The sequence below is a fragment of the Pyrus communis genome, chromosome 4 (genome assembly GCF_041283825.1).
Source record: "Pyrus communis isolate YQ-2024b chromosome 4, ASM4128382v1, whole genome shotgun sequence".
Classification (NCBI taxonomy): domain Eukaryota; kingdom Viridiplantae; phylum Streptophyta; class Magnoliopsida; order Rosales; family Rosaceae; genus Pyrus; species Pyrus communis.
Window position 1 is genome coordinate 7,736,812 of NC_142568.1, and position 18,874 is coordinate 7,755,685.

At 38.5% G+C, this 18,874-nt stretch overlaps 4 protein-coding genes and 1 pseudogene across 5 annotated transcripts; 3 read left to right on the top strand and 2 right to left on the bottom strand.

Moving 5' to 3' along the window:
• Positions 1-2,666: 2,666 nt before the first annotated feature.
• Positions 2,667-3,502, top strand: LOC137723522 (21 kDa protein). Its single transcript, XM_068462725.2, has one exon. The coding sequence runs from the start codon at positions 2,714-2,716 to the stop codon at positions 3,317-3,319; it is 606 nt and encodes a 201-aa protein (XP_068318826.1). The 5' UTR covers positions 2,667-2,713; the 3' UTR covers positions 3,320-3,502.
• A 454-nt stretch (positions 3,503-3,956) lies between these two features.
• LOC148697384 (pectinesterase inhibitor 10 pseudogene) lies at positions 3,957-6,257 on the top strand (annotated as a pseudogene). Its single transcript, XR_015961545.1, has one exon. The product of XR_015961545.1 is annotated as a pectinesterase inhibitor 10 pseudogene (transcript).
• Positions 4,779-7,433, bottom strand: NDC1 (NAD(P)H dehydrogenase C1). Its single transcript, XM_068462067.1, has 2 exons — positions 7,299-7,433; positions 4,779-6,443 (listed from the first exon to the last, which is right to left on the bottom strand). Exon 2 carries the CDS (start codon positions 6,430-6,432, stop codon positions 4,864-4,866), a length of 1,569 nt encoding a protein of 522 aa, XP_068318168.1. The 5' UTR covers positions 6,433-6,443; positions 7,299-7,433; the 3' UTR covers positions 4,779-4,863.
• A 1,099-nt stretch (positions 7,434-8,532) lies between these two features.
• Positions 8,533-12,651, top strand: SCO1 (Translation elongation factor EFG/EF2 protein). The gene is made up of 4 exons (XM_068461449.2): positions 8,533-9,178; positions 9,885-11,299; positions 11,631-12,143; positions 12,289-12,651. The coding sequence occupies exons 1-4, from the start codon at positions 8,935-8,937 to the stop codon at positions 12,454-12,456; spliced, it is 2,340 nt and encodes a 779-aa protein (XP_068317550.1). The 5' UTR covers positions 8,533-8,934; the 3' UTR covers positions 12,457-12,651.
• A 1,876-nt stretch (positions 12,652-14,527) lies between these two features.
• LOC137722338 (hsp70-Hsp90 organizing protein 3) lies at positions 14,528-18,049 on the bottom strand. The gene is made up of 7 exons (XM_068461315.2): positions 16,963-18,049; positions 15,851-16,139; positions 15,610-15,695; positions 15,305-15,528; positions 15,115-15,181; positions 14,972-15,031; positions 14,528-14,866 (listed from the first exon to the last, which is right to left on the bottom strand). The coding sequence occupies exons 1-7, from the start codon at positions 17,851-17,853 to the stop codon at positions 14,753-14,755; spliced, it is 1,731 nt and encodes a 576-aa protein (XP_068317416.1). The 5' UTR covers positions 17,854-18,049; the 3' UTR covers positions 14,528-14,752.
• Positions 18,050-18,874: the final 825 nt, after the last annotated feature.

The window sequence follows — 18,874 nt, forward strand, 5'->3', positions numbered from 1 at the left end:
AGAAAATTTCGGATTTTCAAGGCATATTTTTAAAAACTTCAGGTTTTGAAAAGTTTATGAACTTCATGTTCATAGATTCCTGCAAGCAAACACAAATATATACAAAAAAATATGCGACAAATATATGCATGTAGGTCTGCAAGGCCTACAATTGTAATTGAATTAATTATTGAACTTAAGGCCAAATTTTAAAGTTGGTCGAAAATTATAAACCCAATAAGCCTAAAAAAATAGGCAACAAAACTTGGTGGCTCAAAAATTGGACCAAAGCCCACGCAGCGCTTAACAAGTGCTTAACAAGTGGGTGTCGTGGGGCCTAAGGCCAAAACTCGGCCGGACAGGAGGCCAGCCTTCCTAGGCTGCTGCATCCGGTGATTCGCATGCGCGGGTGTACCATCCACATGGAATGGGATCCAATGCGGCGCAACCATGAGGGCTGGATCCACTGCTTCGTGTTGCAAAGGGACACCAAAGCCTTACAAGCTTGTATCATGCTGGCCGAGTGATGTAGCTTTGAGCTACTGCAGGCCGATGCAAAAACCAAGCCCAAAGGGCAGTAGGTAGATCAAAACACCCTAGCGCAGCTGGGTGTTGTCGCCGGAGAATGTGACCGGTGATTGCGCTTCAGGCGACTGCGTTTTTGGGTTGGGGACCTAGGTGCCAGTTCGTGGTTCGATGGAGAAGCGATATTCTCAACGTTCACACCCAAAAACCCTAGATTCGATGGCCAAATCAGTGTTCTACAATGAATGCAGGTCGGGAAAGTGAGCACGTGGCGTGGAGTGGCTGCAGGCCAAGCCCTGCCCTGGTTTTGGGGACGGAGACGCCAAGGAATGGTGTCGGGGTTTCGGTTTTGAGGCTTGAAGCCCATGGCTCCTAGGCTGGGTTCTCGGCTTGGTGGCTCGACGGCGCGGCTTCAAGTCGCTACTCGCTATGTTCCAAAAAAAGACCTATTAGGGCTGCAAAATTATCAAGATAATAATTGTTGTTTTGGCATAACTTGGTTGTAATGATATTGATGAACTGGTTTGTAGCAGAAAATTTCACGTTAGATTCTTTAGCATAGAGGAGGGGTGTGTTGATAGCGTATTGTGGCCAATTTATTTGACATGGGGGAAAGATGGTGCGGCAAGAGAGAGACAGAGAGAGTGGAAAAAGTGTAAGGGGTGTATGAGATATGTTATTCTCCCTCCATAGTGTCTTTATTTATAGTAATAAAGATGAGAGGAATACTTGGGTCCTCCAAATAAATACAATCCTAGTAGGAAAAAAAAATACTAATAACTAAATTTATCTACGATTTACACTATCACACTTTAATATAATATGTATAACAAGTTACCCCTCCATCATTTTATGAATCTAAATTAATAAATATTAAAAACAAACTTCCAAGAGAAAGATGGCTGAAAAGGCAACGCAACCTCCCATAGCGATTATTGACGGGCACGATTCTATTATACGCTAATAATCTTGATTGGAATTGAAAGCACTAGTGGATGTGATGGATTAGTTCTTATTTGGGGAGGGTGTTATGTTTGGTCTCCAAATTTAATCCATCTTCCAAATAATTGCACATTTTTAGTGATTGATTTATGACCATGTCGAAAGAAAGAGCGTCTTCTAAACTACAAGCGTGCCCCATAAACTTTAAAAGAATCCATTCAATCATACAAATTACAATTATATGATACGTGGTTTTATTAGCTAGCATGAGTTGACTTTGGAACAATACTGTTTCACGGGGAAGAAGAACCTTTTTTTTTTTTTTTTTTTAGCTACCCTTAAAAGAACTTGAACTTAATCTTTATTTGCTTGTTGTAACTCAAAAGTCGCTGCTTTATTCTCTGAAACTCAAAGTTCACTTCAATTTGCTTCTTGGAACTCAAATTTGTTCCCATTTTGTCCTGAAACTTGAAAAATCATCTCTATAAAACTAAAAAATCGCTCCACATTATCTTAGATCTATTAATCTCTTATATGAGTTTAATTTGGGTGCACCATGCTAATCAATTTTTTTATTTTTATTTTTTTTTTCAACTCTTCAATTTCTTTTAAATTTAATACTCTATGACTATTAAATATTAACACATAATAGAGATCCATAATCAAATTTTATTGTGACATGTCTTATATGGTGTTGGGTCCCACATACATTTTAAGAGGCTATCTATAAGTTTCAAGTAAAAGAGAGTTCCCAATTCAAAGTGAAGTGAATTTTGAGTTTGAGGGAGTAAAATTGTGACTTCTTAATTACATGAGGCAAAGTAAGATCAAAATAGAGTTTCATGAAGTATAGCTAAAAATAAGCATGTTAGTTATACAAAAATAAAAATTGGCTTTTATTATTTAAATATTTTTTATTCAAATGGTAATATTTAATTAGACTTGTAGGACTCAATTATGTACCACATCACCAAAAACAAAAATTTTGACAAAATTGTGATATAAGTACCACATTGATTTGCGACATTTATTTTCAAGGACTACATTGATTGTACATTGAATCGATTTTCAATTTTAAAAACTATCTTGATAGGGTGAGTCAGTTTCCAGCTTTCAACGACCGATTGTGTTAAAAACTCTTTTGTTTTGCTTCCTAAAAAATGGAAACCTCATAGCTTTAGCTTCCTTTTATATATATATATATATGACCCTTTTGCTCTACAAACTCATCAAGCTCTCCATCTATATATGACCCCTTTCCTAAAAAATGGAAGGCCATCATCTTATTCCTTTAGTAGTACTATTAGCTCTGCTTAATCTCCAATTATACAGTGCTAATGAACTTCCCAGCATATCCAACACTCAGTACATAAAAAGATCTTGCAGCGTCACAACTTATCCGAAATTGTGCTACAACTCGCTCTCAATCTACGCCGGAAAAATCAAGACCAACCCGAAAGTACTAGCACAAACTGCTCTCAATGTGACCATTGCAGCAACCCAAGAAACATATGTGACCATGAAAAGGTTGTCGAAAACCCACGGTTTGAATCCCATAGAGGCTGCAGCAGCGCTCGACTGTGTGGAGGAGATTGGAGATGCTGTTGACGAGGTCCAAAAATCAATCGATGAATTTGGTCATGTAGCTAGAGGATCAAATTTCTGGGTTCAAATGAGTGACATTCAAACATGGGTTAGTGCTGCATTAACAGATGAGGACACCTGCATGGATGGCTTTGATGAACATCACATGAGTGGAAGAGTGGAGAGTCTTGTCCGTCGGTACATAGTGAACGTTGCACATCTTACTAGCAATGCTTTGGCACTCATCAACAGCTACGCCTCGGCGTCGAATGAAGTGTTGTTGCCGTAGATTCTGTGTGGTTTTCAGGAAAGGTATGACGGTCGTAGAAAATAAATTCTACGACCGAAACGGGTTACTTGGTACTCAAGAAAGAAAGAAAAAACCCAATATTTGGTATGTGAGAAATTGCTTTTGGTTTTTGTGTGTGAGTGAGTGTTATATTCAAGAAGACCAACTCTGTTTTTTATGAAATTTTTTTTTTTTTTTTTTTTTTTTTGTTGGGAGTATGAAATATTGGAAAGTAAATAGCCAGATGAATATCAAGCAATAATTATTTTATAGGTCTTTCTTCTTCTTTTTTTATTTATATATTTAATTGTATTTTTATTTATATATTTTTATAAACATAGTGCAATAAAGAAACCCAATTAAAAGAATTTACACATGAAAGAAAACATAATAATATAGTGTGTGTGTGTGTGTTTTTTTATTTTTTTATTTTTTTTATTTTTGAATACGGATTAGTACAATAAGTTTATTGCAACTCAATACTGTTAGATGCAGATGAAGTTTTATTTAAATTCAATGTCATGTAATGCTACCGTCCTTGAATAATTTGTAGTGGAATCGGTCTTTAATAACTCCTCTCGGCCCTTGATGGCATTGACTAACTGTTCCTGGTTTGATTCTTATGATCTGAGGGAGTGGATTTAGCAGTGGTGCTGCTTGGATCTCTCTCTCTCTCTCTCTCTCTCTCTCTCTCTATGTACTCTTCTCTTTACAAAATTCCCCTATCAACTCAAACCAAAAAGGAACAGGAGAGGGAGAGAAATGGAAGGTTATCTTCTGCATGCAGTAGTGGCTCTGTCCATTCTCCAATTATTCAACCCTAGCACAGCCATCGGATTATTTCCTCCGACAGAAACAAACACCGACTACATAAAAACATCATGCAAAGTCACAATGTATCCTAGGTTGTGCTACAACTCCCTCTCAATCTACGCGGGCAAAATCCAGACCAACCCAAAAGAACTAGTTCATACCTCACTCAATGTCACCCTTGCGCTCACCCAAGCAACTTCTGTGACCATGAAAAGACCATTGAAAGTCTACAGTTTGAACCACAACGCATCTGCAGCATTGGTAGGAGCTTGGTGACGTGGTCGAGATGCTCCAACAGTCGATAGAAGAACTGGGTTGTGCAGATGGAGCCTCCAGCTCCAGGCTTCAGTTGAGTAATATCCAAACCTGGGTTAGTGCCGCATTGATGAACGAGGATACCTGCGTGGATGGCTTTGCCAATCTTCCTTTGAATGGCAAAGTGGAGACTACTGCTCACAGGCACGTAACAAAAGCTGCGCATCTGACAATCAATGCCTTGGCACTCGTCAATGCCTATGCCTCAGCTAAAACTGCTTCGCCTTAGATCAAACAATGACAAGGGCATGCCAATAAATAGAAATTAACTGCTGTGTTCTATTAATAATTCATATGAATACTGTAGAATTTTAATAAATAAAACCTGAAATGACGTCAATGGTAACAGATTTTTACCAACAATCGAATTCTTTACAACTATTCAACCATGGTATGTCGGAAAACATAATAATGGTTTATGAGTTTGAAAGGACCTTAGTCAGGGTGCTCTGCAGAGATGCAACCGAATCTATAGCAGATTTTGTGAGCCAGCTGATTCCTACTTTAAGCCTATGCTCATCCGTTGGTAATCTAATCAAGTAAGCTAATTTCCTCGCCGTATGGCCGATAGGACCTTCTAAAGTTAGCCCCTCAATGAAACTTGGAGAAATAGCAGCATCATTTCTTCCCAGAGTTATCATTTCACCTAAATTCTGAAACTTAAACGGTAAAAGAGGGCGGTCATTGATTGCAGCCCACAGATTCCAACCAGCAAAGTCTGCTTGCTGAAAAGCAACCTGTGCCGTGGCAGGAAGAAGCCTTCCATTTGATTCCCTTAGAGCACAAGAGTCACCAACAGCAAATATGCGTGGATGGCCTTTAACGCGAAGATTTTCATCTGTTTCTGCTTGTCCACGAGCATTTAGGGGAAGCTCATGGGGCCTGTCCTCAGGTTCCAGCTTAGGAAGAAGATATTTGTTCCCAACAGTCCATAATACAAGATCTGCTTCCACAGTTTGACTTTGCGATCCCCTTTGAGCAGGTTGAAGTTCCAATATATATTTCTCGGAATCATGTTCTGCATCAACAGCTCTACGAATACAGTGGACAACATAACCCAACAGAAGTTCAACTTTTCTCGATGTGAGTACTTTAATTGCCGCTTCCCTATTGCCAGGTGGGGCATTCGGGCAGATTGTGGTTTCCACATTAATTGCTTGTACTATACCTCTATCCTGCAGTCTCTCTGATACAGTGGCAGCTAACTCAACTCCAGAGTAACCACAACCAACAACAACCACACGAATCAAAGATTCCTTACGGAAGTTCTTCCTCTCCAGTGTTTTTAACTTACGATCTACCTTATGAGCATCCTCCAGGGTGGAGAATGGCAATGCAAACTCTACTGCTCCTGGTACAACATCAAGCTTTGATTCAGCTCCCAAAGCAAGAACCAGCCAGTCGTATTCAACAAGGAGTCCACTCTCAAGTAGCACAGTTCCCCCAAGGCTGGATTGTGTAGGTCCATAATGGTCAGAGGGATACAATAGTTTGGCCTTATCTTGATGGAACAGCACACTTGTATTTGCCAGTAAGTCTGAGAAACGAGGAGCTATCTCCCATGCGTCTACTTCTCCTGTAAGAAGCTCATACAGCATTGGCTTGAAAACAAAGCGTTCGGACTGGTCAACAAGGAGGACCTGAGGTTTCTTGTCATCAGGCCACTCCAAGGATTCTAGTCGTAATGCAGTATATAGACCTCCGAATCCACCACCTAGTATACATATTCTTGGTTTCTTCTTATCCGGCCAAGAATACAATTGAGGTGCAGTTTCAGCTTCAGATAAATCCTTAACACTACCATTCGACCTAGGTGCACTGGAAGCAATCGCAAATCGAAATCCTTTCTGTTGAGAACTGGCAGATAATGTTATCTTGGTCCCACATCTTCTCGAGAAACTAGGAAACAGCCCAGCACAGTGCTTTTCCCTACAATTGAATGGTAAAAGACTTGATGAAGCAGCTAATGCGGGCGATGACATCATTCGGGGTTTATCTGTAAATATCAAAAAAGAGAGGAGCCAACTGAAACTTCACATTTCCTATTGGCGTAATTTTATAAACAAAAGATCCACTGACATCTCAATAGAATATCAAAGCACACACACACACAAACTTATATAATCATGAACATGAAATCCTTTGTTCTGCTAAAGGAAACAATAATGCCCCATTTGATAACCATTTCATTTTTTTTACTTTGGTTTTCAATTCTTGTGCTTTAAATATGTGAAAGTATATAAAGAAGGGATGACAAAGGGCATTACTATTGGCCAGTCTTGAGAGCGAAAACAAATTAAAATAGTTTTTGGTTTTCTTTTCGTTTTTAGTTTCCAATTCGTGTATCCTCCCTTATAAATTTCTTCAACATTTCTCCCAAAATCCCTCATCCCTTCTCCTATATCCCCCATTTCTCCCATGTATCTACCTTCTATCTCTAACACAAAAAAAAACAACAAACTAAGAACGAAATGGTCATCAAACGGGCGCTAAATTGTCAGATTAAACAGTAAACAAGAACAAATGGGGTGAGCCAGGATCCAATTCGGAGTGGACTAAACCGATAACCAATTCATCATACATCACCCAAATGCACCACATTTTCCTTAATAAAAGCAGAATTAGTAAATTAACATGCTATCAGTAAGAAATTAAACATAAACAGATAATTCACAAAATAATTATCATATAAAAGCAAATGCACCCTAGTATTCTCATCATCAAATTTCAAATTGAACCAATATACAATATTTGTAGCAGAAAGGACACAGAAAAACCAGAAACTCAACAAACAAGAAAACTGTAGAAACAAATTTAAAAAAAAAAAAGAAAAAGGGAAATTGGAAAGTACCTTTTTGAGTGATGGGTTAAGTCATCACTGATAAGGAACTGAAGAGGCACATGAGCAAGTAGGTAGCTACTGGATAGATTCCGACGAAGAAGAAGAAGAAGAAGAGTGCGTTTATGGGCTGGGCTTAGGGGTGAGATGGATTATGGGCTTGCTGAAACAACCCGAACCGACTATTATTTGTGAGGATGTAAATTTGAGATACGTGGCGGCTTGAAGTCCCTTTTTATTCTTTATCACCAAAACTTTTACACAAAATTTTCTCTCCATTTTTTTTTTTTTTTGGTTTTGTTTTGGGAGCAATTTGATTATGGTCACAACGTGTGTGTGTGTATATATATATATATATATTTTTTGTCGAAATGGTCACTACATATTTCAAGATTAGAAGTTTTCAAGGAGAGGCCACATGAGAAATTTTATTTTAAGCGGAGAGGGAATTGTATTTATTGACCTTAATTCAAGAGGAGAATTGTTTCAATTAATCTATGCTAAAAATGAAATTGTTAACATATGTCGAGATATGAAATTATTGATGTAGATGGCGTTTTACAACAGTGATGGAAAAAGTTAATGCTTTATGTAGCATGGTGTGGGTTTGATCCCTTTCTCTAACATTTAACAAGTTAATCTACTAATGCTATCGTATGTCAAAACAAAATATATGAAAATATCGGTTAAGCTAAATTAAATTTTCTTTGTTCTTGACGGCCAAGATATATGAGATTACACCAATGCAATGGGAGGTTCCCTAGAGAGTCAGTTCTATCATCAATGATGTTCGTGACCTGTTTCAGTCTTCAATCATATTGATTGGAAGCACATTTTTAAGGAGGCAAATTTTGTTGCGGATACTTTAACTCATCTTGGTCTTTCCATTTTTGAATCCTCATGTTTGAGATTTATGTTTACTAGATGTGGCTCTTCTTGATTTTCAATATGTTATATTATGTAAAAAATTATATTTAGAGGAGTGTAAATGACCGATTTAGAGTGTCAACAATTCTATTTAAAGTCAAAATTCTATTTGATACTATTCAACACGCGTGTTATAATTTGAATGAATTCAATGCACCATATCAGTATTTTCACGTTGTATGTTATATGCACCTAATAACTTGTCCCAAAACATAATGCTCACGTCCCAGTTACCACATGTTATAATCCTAATTTAATCAAAATTTCAGAATTCAAATGTGGAATTTAGGTAAATAGTACAAACATTTCTCAAGGTCCAGATTGATGCATGGAAAAATAGCCTCTTGATTTTTCGTTATCCCCAACACCCCACGCTTCCACAACCCTTACCCCATGCATACGGATTTGGATTCCCTTCCGATTCTAATTGTGAGGATTCAAGGGATCAAGTTACCATAGCCGTCCACCACCCATTCTACGGCCACAAATCAAAAATTTTAAATTTTATCTACATGAGATTATGATTTATAGCTGTATAATATGTGGTGAGCGGCTATGATGACTTGATAATTGGATCCCACAATGAGGAGGTATCGGAGGAGATCCAAATCCCATCCATACAATACCATACAATACCATACGGGTCATATCACAATCAGATAGGGCGCCAATACCCCTCCAGCTACTCTCTCTCTCTCTTTTCGTGGGATAAGAAGAAACAATGGCTACAGAGTCAGTGAGAGTGTACAGTTTTAGCTTCAATGGAGGTTCTCAGACTCGGCCGGCCATTTCTCCCTCCCCAGCTCGCTTTCTCGGTCTTCGCCATCGACCCTCTTCTTCCCTCACTTCGTCTTCGCTTTCCCACTTCTTTGGGAATGTTCGTATCAGCTCCCACTCCTCAAAGCTCTCGAATTTGCGCCAGCAGAGCCGAAGAAACCTCTCTGTTTTTGCCATGGCCGCAGAGGGTAGTTTTCTCCTCCTGTTCTTTGTGTTCCTATTGTTTATCTGCCGCTTCCTTGCTGAATTATTGCTCTCTGAATTGTTTTGTGGATTCCCAAATTGTTCAATTTTTGGTTATTTAGTGAGATCTATGTGCATTTTGGTTCAGCCCTTATTTGAAATGAATCGATTTTAATATTTATAACCAAAAATAGTTGATTTTTCTAATTGGGATGATTGTGCCTCTTTTTTTATTTAGGACTTTGATGTTCAAAATTATTCTGGATAAGAAATCGATTTTTGCAGTCAATAGTTATCGTATACGGGTACTTGGGATCGAGTAGAGCATAGAAACTTCACCAAACATTCACTGTGAATTTGCAACCACAGCAGAAGTAGCTTAGCTTTCTGTGTCCTTAATATACTCTAATTTAATTCTGGTTTATCGGAATAAGGTAATCGAATGTTCTGTGGTATCGATGTCGTTGTCTAGAACACTTGTATTGATACGAATTCTACCTTTTGGCATGTTGATAAGTGGTGTTGTTCATATATAACTGAATGGTGCTCCATTTTAATGTATTTCTTCGGGATTTCTTTAACTGGATTAGTAATTAAACCTAGAAACTCTTTATACTTGTTTCAGTTTACTAATAATACTTGTAGTAGTGTTTCTTTATCAGCTGATATAGCAGATATGTATTTATTCTATTTGTTTGTTCATTGTGCAAGATGGAAGGCGTGCTGTAGCTTTAGAAGATTATCGCAACATAGGAATTATGGCTCACATAGATGCAGGGAAGACGACTACAACTGAAAGAATCTTGTTTTATACTGGAAGAAACTATAAAATAGGGGAGGTGCATGAAGGAACAGCAACTATGGACTGGATGGAGCAGGAACAAGAAAGAGGCATTACCATAACTTCTGCTGCAACTACAACATTTTGGGACAATCACAGGATTAACATCATCGACACTCCTGGCCACGTTGACTTCACCCTTGAAGTGGAGCGGGCTCTAAGGGTGCTGGATGGTGCTATATGCTTGTTTGACAGTGTTGCTGGTGTGGAACCTCAATCTGAAACTGTGTGGAGGCAAGCTGATAGATATGGAGTGCCCAGGATTTGCTTTGTCAATAAAATGGATCGTCTTGGAGCAAACTTTTTCCGAACAAGAGACATGATAGTGACAAATTTGGGTGCCAAACCACTTGTACTTCAAATTCCAGTTGGTGCAGAAGATAATTTTAAAGGAGTTATTGATCTTGTGAAGATGAGAGCTATACTTTGGTCTGGCGAAGAGTTGGGTGCTAAATTTGTTTACGAGGAGATTCCATCTGATCTTCTGGAGCTGGCTCAAGAATACCGGGCAGAGATGATAGAAACCATAGTTGAGTTGGATGATCAAGCAATGGAAGGCTATCTAGAAGGAGTTGAACCTGATGAGGAAACTATTAAGAAATTAATTAGGAAGGGAACCATCGCAATTAGTTTTGTGCCAGTATTATGTGGTTCAGCTTTTAAAAATAAGGGGGTTCAACCATTGCTTGATGCAGTTGTGGATTATTTGCCTTCACCACTTGACGTGCCACCAATGAAGGGGACTGATGCAGACAACCCTGAAATCACGATTGAAAGGGCTGCAAGTGATGAGGAACCATTTGCTGGGCTAGCATTCAAGATCATGAGTGATCCATTTGTGGGATCCCTTACATTTGTGAGAATATATGCAGGAAAGCTAACTGCTGGATCCTATGTGTTAAATGCAAACAAGGGAAAGAAGGAGAGGATTGGTAGACTTCTAGAAATGCATGCAAACAGTAGGGAGGATGTAAAGGTAGCTTTAGCTGGTGATATCGTTGCACTTGCAGGCCTGAAGGATACCATTACCGGTGAAACATTGAGTGACCCCGATCATCCTATTGTGCTTGAACGAATGGACTTCCCTGATCCTGTAATTAAGGTTGCCATTGAACCCAAAACTAAAGCTGATGTTGATAAGATGGGAGCTGGTTTGGTTAAGCTTGCTCAAGAAGACCCTTCTTTCCACTTCTCTCGGGATGAAGAGATCAACCAGACAGTGATTGAAGGAATGGGAGAATTGCATCTTGAGATTATTGTTGATCGGCTCAAGAGAGAATTCAAGGTCTGTGTCCGCTACTCCATGTTTCTCATTGTCCATATTACTTATGATCCTTACCTTCACCATAAAAGATTCGGAGTTTTTTTATTTGTTTGTGCGTTTTCTTGTATTGCCATGGTGTCATCTTCTGGATTATTAATCTCACCCATGTTTGTGCTTGTATCTTATGTATAAATATACACGTATATGCATATAAAAGGACTGTGCACCTACCTATGTACTAAACCATTTGAAATGTGTTCATTGTTATTCCTTTGAGAATTTTCAAAGAATTGAATGCTCCGGATATGTAGTTGATTTGGATTTCATAGCTGGGATTGCTTGATCTGTGCAGGTTGAAGCAAATGTTGGTGCACCCCAGGTAAACTACCGGGAAAGCATTTCGAGAACCTCTGAAGTGAGGTATGTGCACAAGAAACAATCAGGTGGACAAGGTCAATTTGCAGATGTCACCGTACGGTTTGAACCAATGGAGGCTGGCGGAGGATATGAGTTTAAGAGTGAAATCAAGGGAGGTGCAGTGCCAAGAGAATACATTCCTGGGGTGATGAAAGGATTAGAGGAGTGTATGAGCAACGGTGTGCTTGCAGGCTTTCCTGTTGTTGACGTACGCGCTGTACTAGTTGATGGTTCTTACCATGATGTTGACTCAAGTGTGTTAGCATTTCAATTGGCAGCAAGAGGAGCTTTCCGGGAGGGGATAAAGAAAGCTGCCCCGAAAATGCTTGAACCAATAATGAAAGTTGAAGTTGTTACACCAGAAGAACATCTCGGAGATGTGATTGGTGATCTTAACTCGAGGAGAGGACAGATCAACAGCTTCAATGACAAACCTGGTGGTCTCAAGGTACGTCTAAGCATTTATAACGCGACCGATGCTTATGATTGCGGCTAGCAAGCGTGTGTTGCTAATTACATTCGAATCTTGACAAAGTATTATACAGTGGTAATCATGTTTCGGTTACTAATAGAGCATTTCGGTATTAATCCAGGTGGTGGATTCACTGGTTCCTCTTGCGGAGATGTTTCAGTACGTGAGTACGCTGAGGGGCATGACGAAAGGTCGTGCATCGTATACAATGCAGTTAGCTAAGTTTGACGTTGTTCCTCAGCACATTCAGAACCAGCTTGCTGCCAAGGAGGAAGAAGTTGCTGCTTGATTTTGTTTCCATGCATGGTCAGATCAGAGGGACCTTATAATTTAGGTCCCAACTCATTGTTTGAGAAAAACCTTTTTTTTTCTTTTTGTTTTTTTTAACTCTGCATCAAAAAATATTGAAGTAAGTATTTATATTTCCTTGAAAAAAAAAAAAAAACAAAAAAAAAAAAGGACACTGCCCGTAAGCTCAACAAAACCACGAGTCCTGTCTTGCTCTTGTATTACTACCACTTTTATTGCATGTTTACATAAAGGTAATCAGAATCAAAACGCATAATTGAATTCCGAATGAATTTTTCTTTGTAATCAGAATCAAAACACATAATTGAATTCCTAATGAATTTTTCTTTGTCAATATATTTTCACTTATTTTTAAAATTTTAAAATTGCCCTTCACATTTACCGGATACCATCAACTGCTGCCAAGTTTAATGTGAAGTTCAACAATAATAATTAAATAAAACTAAATAATTAAATTTCAGTTAATACTTGTTGAATGGCGGAATTTAACATTTCTTTTATTAATTAGTATATAAAATTTAGCCAAAGCATTAGAATATAAATAATTTATTCCAACTAAGAGCATTTTAGTAATTATGTTGATTTCCATTTTGATACAGGTGAATTAGTAACAATTTATATAAAATCTAAGATTAAGTACCTAAAACTCTCGAATCTTTTAGTGTCATTTCAAATTGGCATCAACCTTTTTAAATATTCCAAACAAGTACCAAATCTATTGAAAATGTTGCATCTCTTAAGCCTCAATTAAATTTATGTTAAATTAATTAGGGTTTACTTTGTCTCCAACACCAATAGAAAGTCATACAAGCATGACTTTCACCAAGTAACAGTCACCATCACCCCTTTCAGGCCATCATTTCCAAACTCAATGCATAATTACAAACTCCACCCTATAACTCAAGTTGCAAACATTGAGAAGGTCATGAAGGTTACTGAAATGATAGGGACTACCATGATACAGCCACTACCATTTTCATAGCTCACAAAGAACTAAAAGCTTTACTAGCCGAGAATCAGCGAATGAGGAAACCACATGAGCATAAACAAGTTCTTTAAAACTCTATATGAATTCTTAAATCACTTTTTTGTTAGACAATCTCCAATGGTTGGGCTAAAAACCAAATATTTTAGCCTGGAAAATTTAGCTTTTAGCTCAGAAACAGCTTTTCTGCTCTAACAGTTCTAGCCTAAAATTTTAGTCTGAGATTATTAAAGAATGAACTTAAACTTTTTTTTTTTTGTTAAATTAATTTTTTTTTAAAAAAAATAAATATGTAGACTATCGTAAATTAATTTTATGAACATTTTAATCTAAAAAAATTTAAATTTCGAAAAATATTAGATGGAGTCCACTCCGATTTCTGGGCTAAATTTTAGGGAGGGAATTTGGCCTTGGTTTAGCATTTAGCCCAAAATTTTTCCATGGATTGGATTGGGTTTGGGAGGAATTTTGGAGGATAATTTGGGTTTTAGCCCACCATCAGGGTTGGTCTTAAGAGATTTTCTAATCCCCATTTTTGTTTCTTATTTTTAGTTTTTTTGTGAATATATTTATTTATTTTTATTTTTTCATCATCATTTCATTTTTGAAGTTATTTTAATTATTATTTTAGTATCCAAGTAAGTAATTAAGTGAAACCCATTGTTATCACCTGTACATTGATGAAAAAATGTTTAAAAGATTAAAATCAATTTAAAATGACATTAAAAGATTAAAAAGTATTTAGTACTTAATCCTAAAATCGATTTAGTTTTCAGAATGTTTTAATAAACACCTTTAACAAGAATTCAATTCTGACTCAACTCTCACTCATATCCATTCCAACTTTTATCAATTTAATTCTTCGACGACGGATTAATAAACGAACCAACATAAACTAAAAGCAAAAGATTTTCTACAGATTTTTGTAAATCAAATCCAAATCTTGTAATGTGAGTGGAATAGTAAACTTGACGGGGGCATCTTTCGGGTACACCAAAGGGATATGCCAATTTAGAGAGAGAGAGAGAGAGAGAGAGAGAGAGAGGGGGGGGGAGAGAGGTTGGCATATGAAAAACATCCCACATAAATATCTTAAAAACAATAATCTCAAAGTTTTTTTTCCAAAGCGAGGGGGTTCTAATCTAATTACTGGAATGGACCCAAAAAAAAAAAAAAAAACAAAACAAAACAAAACCAAAAGAAAAGTACTGGACTGGACATTTTGATTGGAAAGTACAATTTGAAGGGCAAACGATTCTTTCTGATTACATGATCAAATCTTTCCCGTTGTTTACCGAAGCTGGACAATTCCCGCACTGACGAGCTTCTGGATCTTGCCCATCACCATTGGGTTCTTCGTGTGTTCCTGAGCAGCCTTGGGATTCTCCTGGAAATCTGTTAACACCTGAACACATCGCGAACAACACAACTTTAGACATTCATACACCGAGTAAACTCAATTAACGAGGGAATGGTGTAACACAACAGCGAAACACTAAATTATACTGACCTGTCTCATAACAGGATCTTGGAGAATATTTTGTATTTCTGGGTCCTGCATTCCTTTAGCCTGCAAGAAACAACAAACTCATTAACATATGAAAATCTCGAGAAACTATTTCCGCGTTGAAGAATGTTCGACAAATCACACACCTGTCTCTCCTTCAATTCCTCGGGACTCAAATCCCCACGGCTAGCTTTGTTAATTTGCTCTACACATCTGCAATCAATTTCAAGTGGTGTCAACTCTCAAGCATTATGCATCTTGTGTAACAGGCGCACATCCAGTTAACATACAGTAAAACTAAGCACCATGCAATAAACACAATTCATGTAAACATACCTTCGCACACCATCAAGCAATTCCTGGTTGCTAGGATCGTGTTTCAAACCCTCCTGGTATGTTTCCAAAGCTTTCTCATATTCTTTCATGAAAAACTGGACGGCACCTTTTCTGGTATAACCCCTTGTAAAGGTTGGATCAAGCTCAATGCACTTCTCTGCATCTTTCAATCCCTCGGGCATTGCCCCGAGTTTCGTATAGCATGCAGCTCTGTTGCTATATGCCTGAATCAAACTATGAATGTCAGACAATATTAAAAAGCTTTTGGACGATCAACTATATAAGGATACTGTAGGTTCTCCCACCTTTGGATCGTTGGGGTTCCTTCTGAGAGCTTCAGTGTACTGCTTAATAGCCTCTGGGTACTTTTGTTGCTTGAAATATTCATTACCTACACATCATCAACAAGCAGTCAAGCTAGAGAAACATGGATGGCATAACTAAAATACATGGCACGGAAACAATGTATTTCATTCAGATCAATGCAAACATTAGTAAAGTTTCAATGCAGTGATAGTTACAAGCACATGAAACTGAAGAACAAACCTTTCTCACGCTCTTCATCTGCTAACTTTGGATCATAATACTCTTGTTGCTCTAGATCCTTCTTTGCTTTCTCAGCATCGTTCAATTTCTTTAAGGTATCTGGGTTGCGATGCTCTGTGAGAGCTTTCTGGAACGACTCAATGGCAGGTTCAAAGTCCTTTGAGCATTTTGCCATCTTCACCAAGGCGGTTCCCTTCCTAGTCAAAGCTTTTGCCACCATCTTAAAGTCTGACCTTAGCTCTCTTCCCCTTTCCACAGCCTTCTCACAGTCTTTAATACACTCCTCATACTGATAGAATTAACAACGAACTGGGATCAATAATCCATAACAAGCCAACAATACCAAGTTTAGAGCGAAGCATAAAGTTGTTGACAAGACTATTTTCATCCTTGACACTAGGAAAACCAAAGGCTATAACAGGATGGTATGACCAAGCAAGGAGTGAAAGCAAACAATAAGAGGACATATAAAATTGAACACCGAATACGCAAGCATGAAGCCGATAGAAGTTTCACTTTTTCCGTGTGGATATTCTACCACATCCAAATTGTAATATGAACTTCTATAAATGATACAAAAAAAGAGAATTACTGAAGTATAGGCCTATCGAGCTCAACCACGAGTAAGCAAGCATTGTGAAAGAGGACATCCCCAAGTCCAAATTTGTTAGTCCATAAGGACAAACAACAGCATAATTAACAAAGGACACAAACAAGAGGTCAGGTCGGTGTAATTGAATAAAATCTGCGAAAACCCATTCGCTATTTCATAAGTCCTTGGGAAAATTGTAAACCGCAAATTATTATTAGATTTCCTAAACTAACATATGAGGCTACATCACACCAATCTCAATCCCCCACTTTCAATTGGGTTCTGAATTGGGCAAGGCTCGTTCTGTGTAACATCATCATCATTGAAGTTACAGCAGTGAGCAACTGCATCGAAATCGATAAACATCACCAAGTATCCACAAAGAACACTAAATCATACTAACAGTACAAGCTTATAGTCAAATATACTATCAGTTTAGCACTAACCAAAATCAATCAGTGTATAAACATTATCATGCAGATTAAAAATAAATGGCAAACACTAGATATGCAATCCATACCTGACCCATTTCCAAATACGTCGCAGCGCGATTCAAGATAAATGAAATGTCCTCATCATTCAACTCAATGGCCTTGGTGTAGTGCTGAATCGCTGTGTCGAAGTCCTTCTTCTTATAAGCCGCATTGCCAGCCTCCTTCTCCTTTATTGCCTCGGCCTCCCTCTTCTTCGCCTCACTCTCCTCCTCACTTACCTCCATCGGCTCTGGCTCCGGCTGAGCCTCCGGCTTCTTCTCCTCCTTCCTGGGCTCAGGCTGCTTCCGCTCCGGCGGAGACTCCGGCATCTCCTCATCCTCCGCCCCCGTCCCACCGCGCAACTTCACGTTGAGCAAAACCCCCAGGGCTTGCATAACCCTCTGGTCCTTCAAATACAAATTGAGATTGCTAGGGTTTTTCTGAATCTCCTGCATCATCTTCACAAAATCGGGTTGCTGCAAGAAGGCACGGGTCGACGGGTCGGCAGTGAGCTTGGCCCACATCTCGGGACCCGAGAACGCATCCCCAAACGGGTTCATAGGCGGGGGTCCAGCCCGTGACCGGGCCGTAGCAGCTTGAGCATCGGCTAAACCAGACTTCAGAGCCTCGTTATTGGGGTCGATCTCGAGACCCTTCTTGTAAGCCGAAACGGCGTCGCCGTACTGGCCCAATCCGCAGTGAGCGGCGCCGAGCCGGCTGTAACCTTTGGACCAATCAGGCTTAATCTCGACGGTCTTCTTGGCGTCGGCTAGGGCTTCAGAGTATTTGTTGAGAGAGGCATAGGCGGCGGATCGGTTGGAGTAGAGGACGTGGTTGGAGGGAGCGAGGTCGATGGCTTCCGTGAAGTGGGTGACAGCGGCGTTAAAGTCGCCGGAGGAGAAAGCGGCGTTGCCTTTGGCTTTGGATTCGTCGGCCATGGCTGATTGGGATCGGAGAAATTGATCGGAGAGAAAGTTGAGGGATTGCGGGCGTAGGGGATTGAGGAGGAGAAGGGGAGGCGAGCTTTATAAGATAGAAAGCTGGTGTGTCAAGGGACCTGTCGCCAGAGGCTTCTAGTGATTGTGGGGTTTGTTTGGGGTTCTGGAACCTTCGGTTGCGGTGGTCTTATGACTCACTTTTTGAAGCTCAAATAATATTCCTTTCTTTTAAAGAGAATTATGATCAAGTATGAATGTGATTGTGTAAATTCTAGTAGATATAAAAATGTATCTTATATTTTTATTAGGAGTAGATTACTTATTAAATGTTGTAATCCTAAAGGTTAAAGAATTAACATTTCTTACTACTATAAATAAAGGTATGATGGGGTGAAATAGAACACACCCATAATTACACATCTGTCTATTCTTCTTCTCTATTGCCACACCTTTCTCTCTCTATGGCATCTATAATTATTTAGTAAATTATGCCTACAACATGTTATCAGCACGCTCTTGACCCTGCGCTAAAGAGAGTTTGATCTTCAATCAAGGGAGTATTACGTTTTAATTATTCTTTTTATGATTAATTTATTATTTTGAATTGATCTACATGCTATTGATTCACTTTAATTTTTCTTTGTTGAACGTGATACAATGCATTGGAGATACAATTTCAACTTTATGAGAAGGGTCTTCTACAAATTCAAAGGTTTTTGTTGTTTTCTGCCAATCAGGTATGCTAAAAATAAAGTAAGATATTTGAAACGACCATGAAGCATGAAAACATTACTCATGATGCATGAACCCCCTATGTTTATATTTTCCTTCCGATATATATATTATATATGTTCATATATTTGTCAATATATATATATATATATATATGTTTCATGCATTATGCAATTTTTGCTATGTAAAATTTGTAAGTCAAAGAATCGAAAGAAATTAGAAGGAATTAGGGTTTTTCAAACCCTAAGATTGTCGAGGAAAAAAAAAAACAATTACATTTTTTTGGGAA

What these genes read in the sequence shown, in the direction of transcription:
- LOC137722338 (XM_068461315.2), bottom strand. Translation starts at nt 17,853, where the DNA reads ATGGCCGACGAATCCAAAGCCAAAGGCAACGCCGCTTTCTCCTCCGGC. An exon ending in TTGCTTGATGGTGTGCGAAG is followed by an intron (nt 15,182 to 15,304) that starts GTATGTTTACAT and finishes AATTGATTGCAG; the next exon opens with ATGTGTAGAGCAAATTAACA. An exon ending in AGGAATTGAAGGAGAGACAG is followed by an intron (nt 15,032 to 15,114) that starts GTGTGTGATTTG and finishes TGTTTCTTGCAG; the next exon opens with GCTAAAGGAATGCAGGACCC.
- NDC1 (XM_068462067.1), bottom strand. Translation starts at nt 6,432, where the DNA reads ATGATGTCATCGCCCGCATTAGCTGCTTCATCAAGTCTTTTACCATTC.
- SCO1 (XM_068461449.2), top strand. Translation starts at nt 8,935, where the DNA reads ATGGCTACAGAGTCAGTGAGAGTGTACAGTTTTAGCTTCAATGGAGGT. An exon ending in TTTTGCCATGGCCGCAGAGG is followed by an intron (nt 9,179 to 9,884) that starts GTAGTTTTCTCC and finishes TCATTGTGCAAG; the next exon opens with ATGGAAGGCGTGCTGTAGCT. An exon ending in ACAAACCTGGTGGTCTCAAG is followed by an intron (nt 12,144 to 12,288) that starts GTACGTCTAAGC and finishes GTATTAATCCAG; the next exon opens with GTGGTGGATTCACTGGTTCC.
- LOC137723522 (XM_068462725.2), top strand. Translation starts at nt 2,714, where the DNA reads ATGGAAGGCCATCATCTTATTCCTTTAGTAGTACTATTAGCTCTGCTT.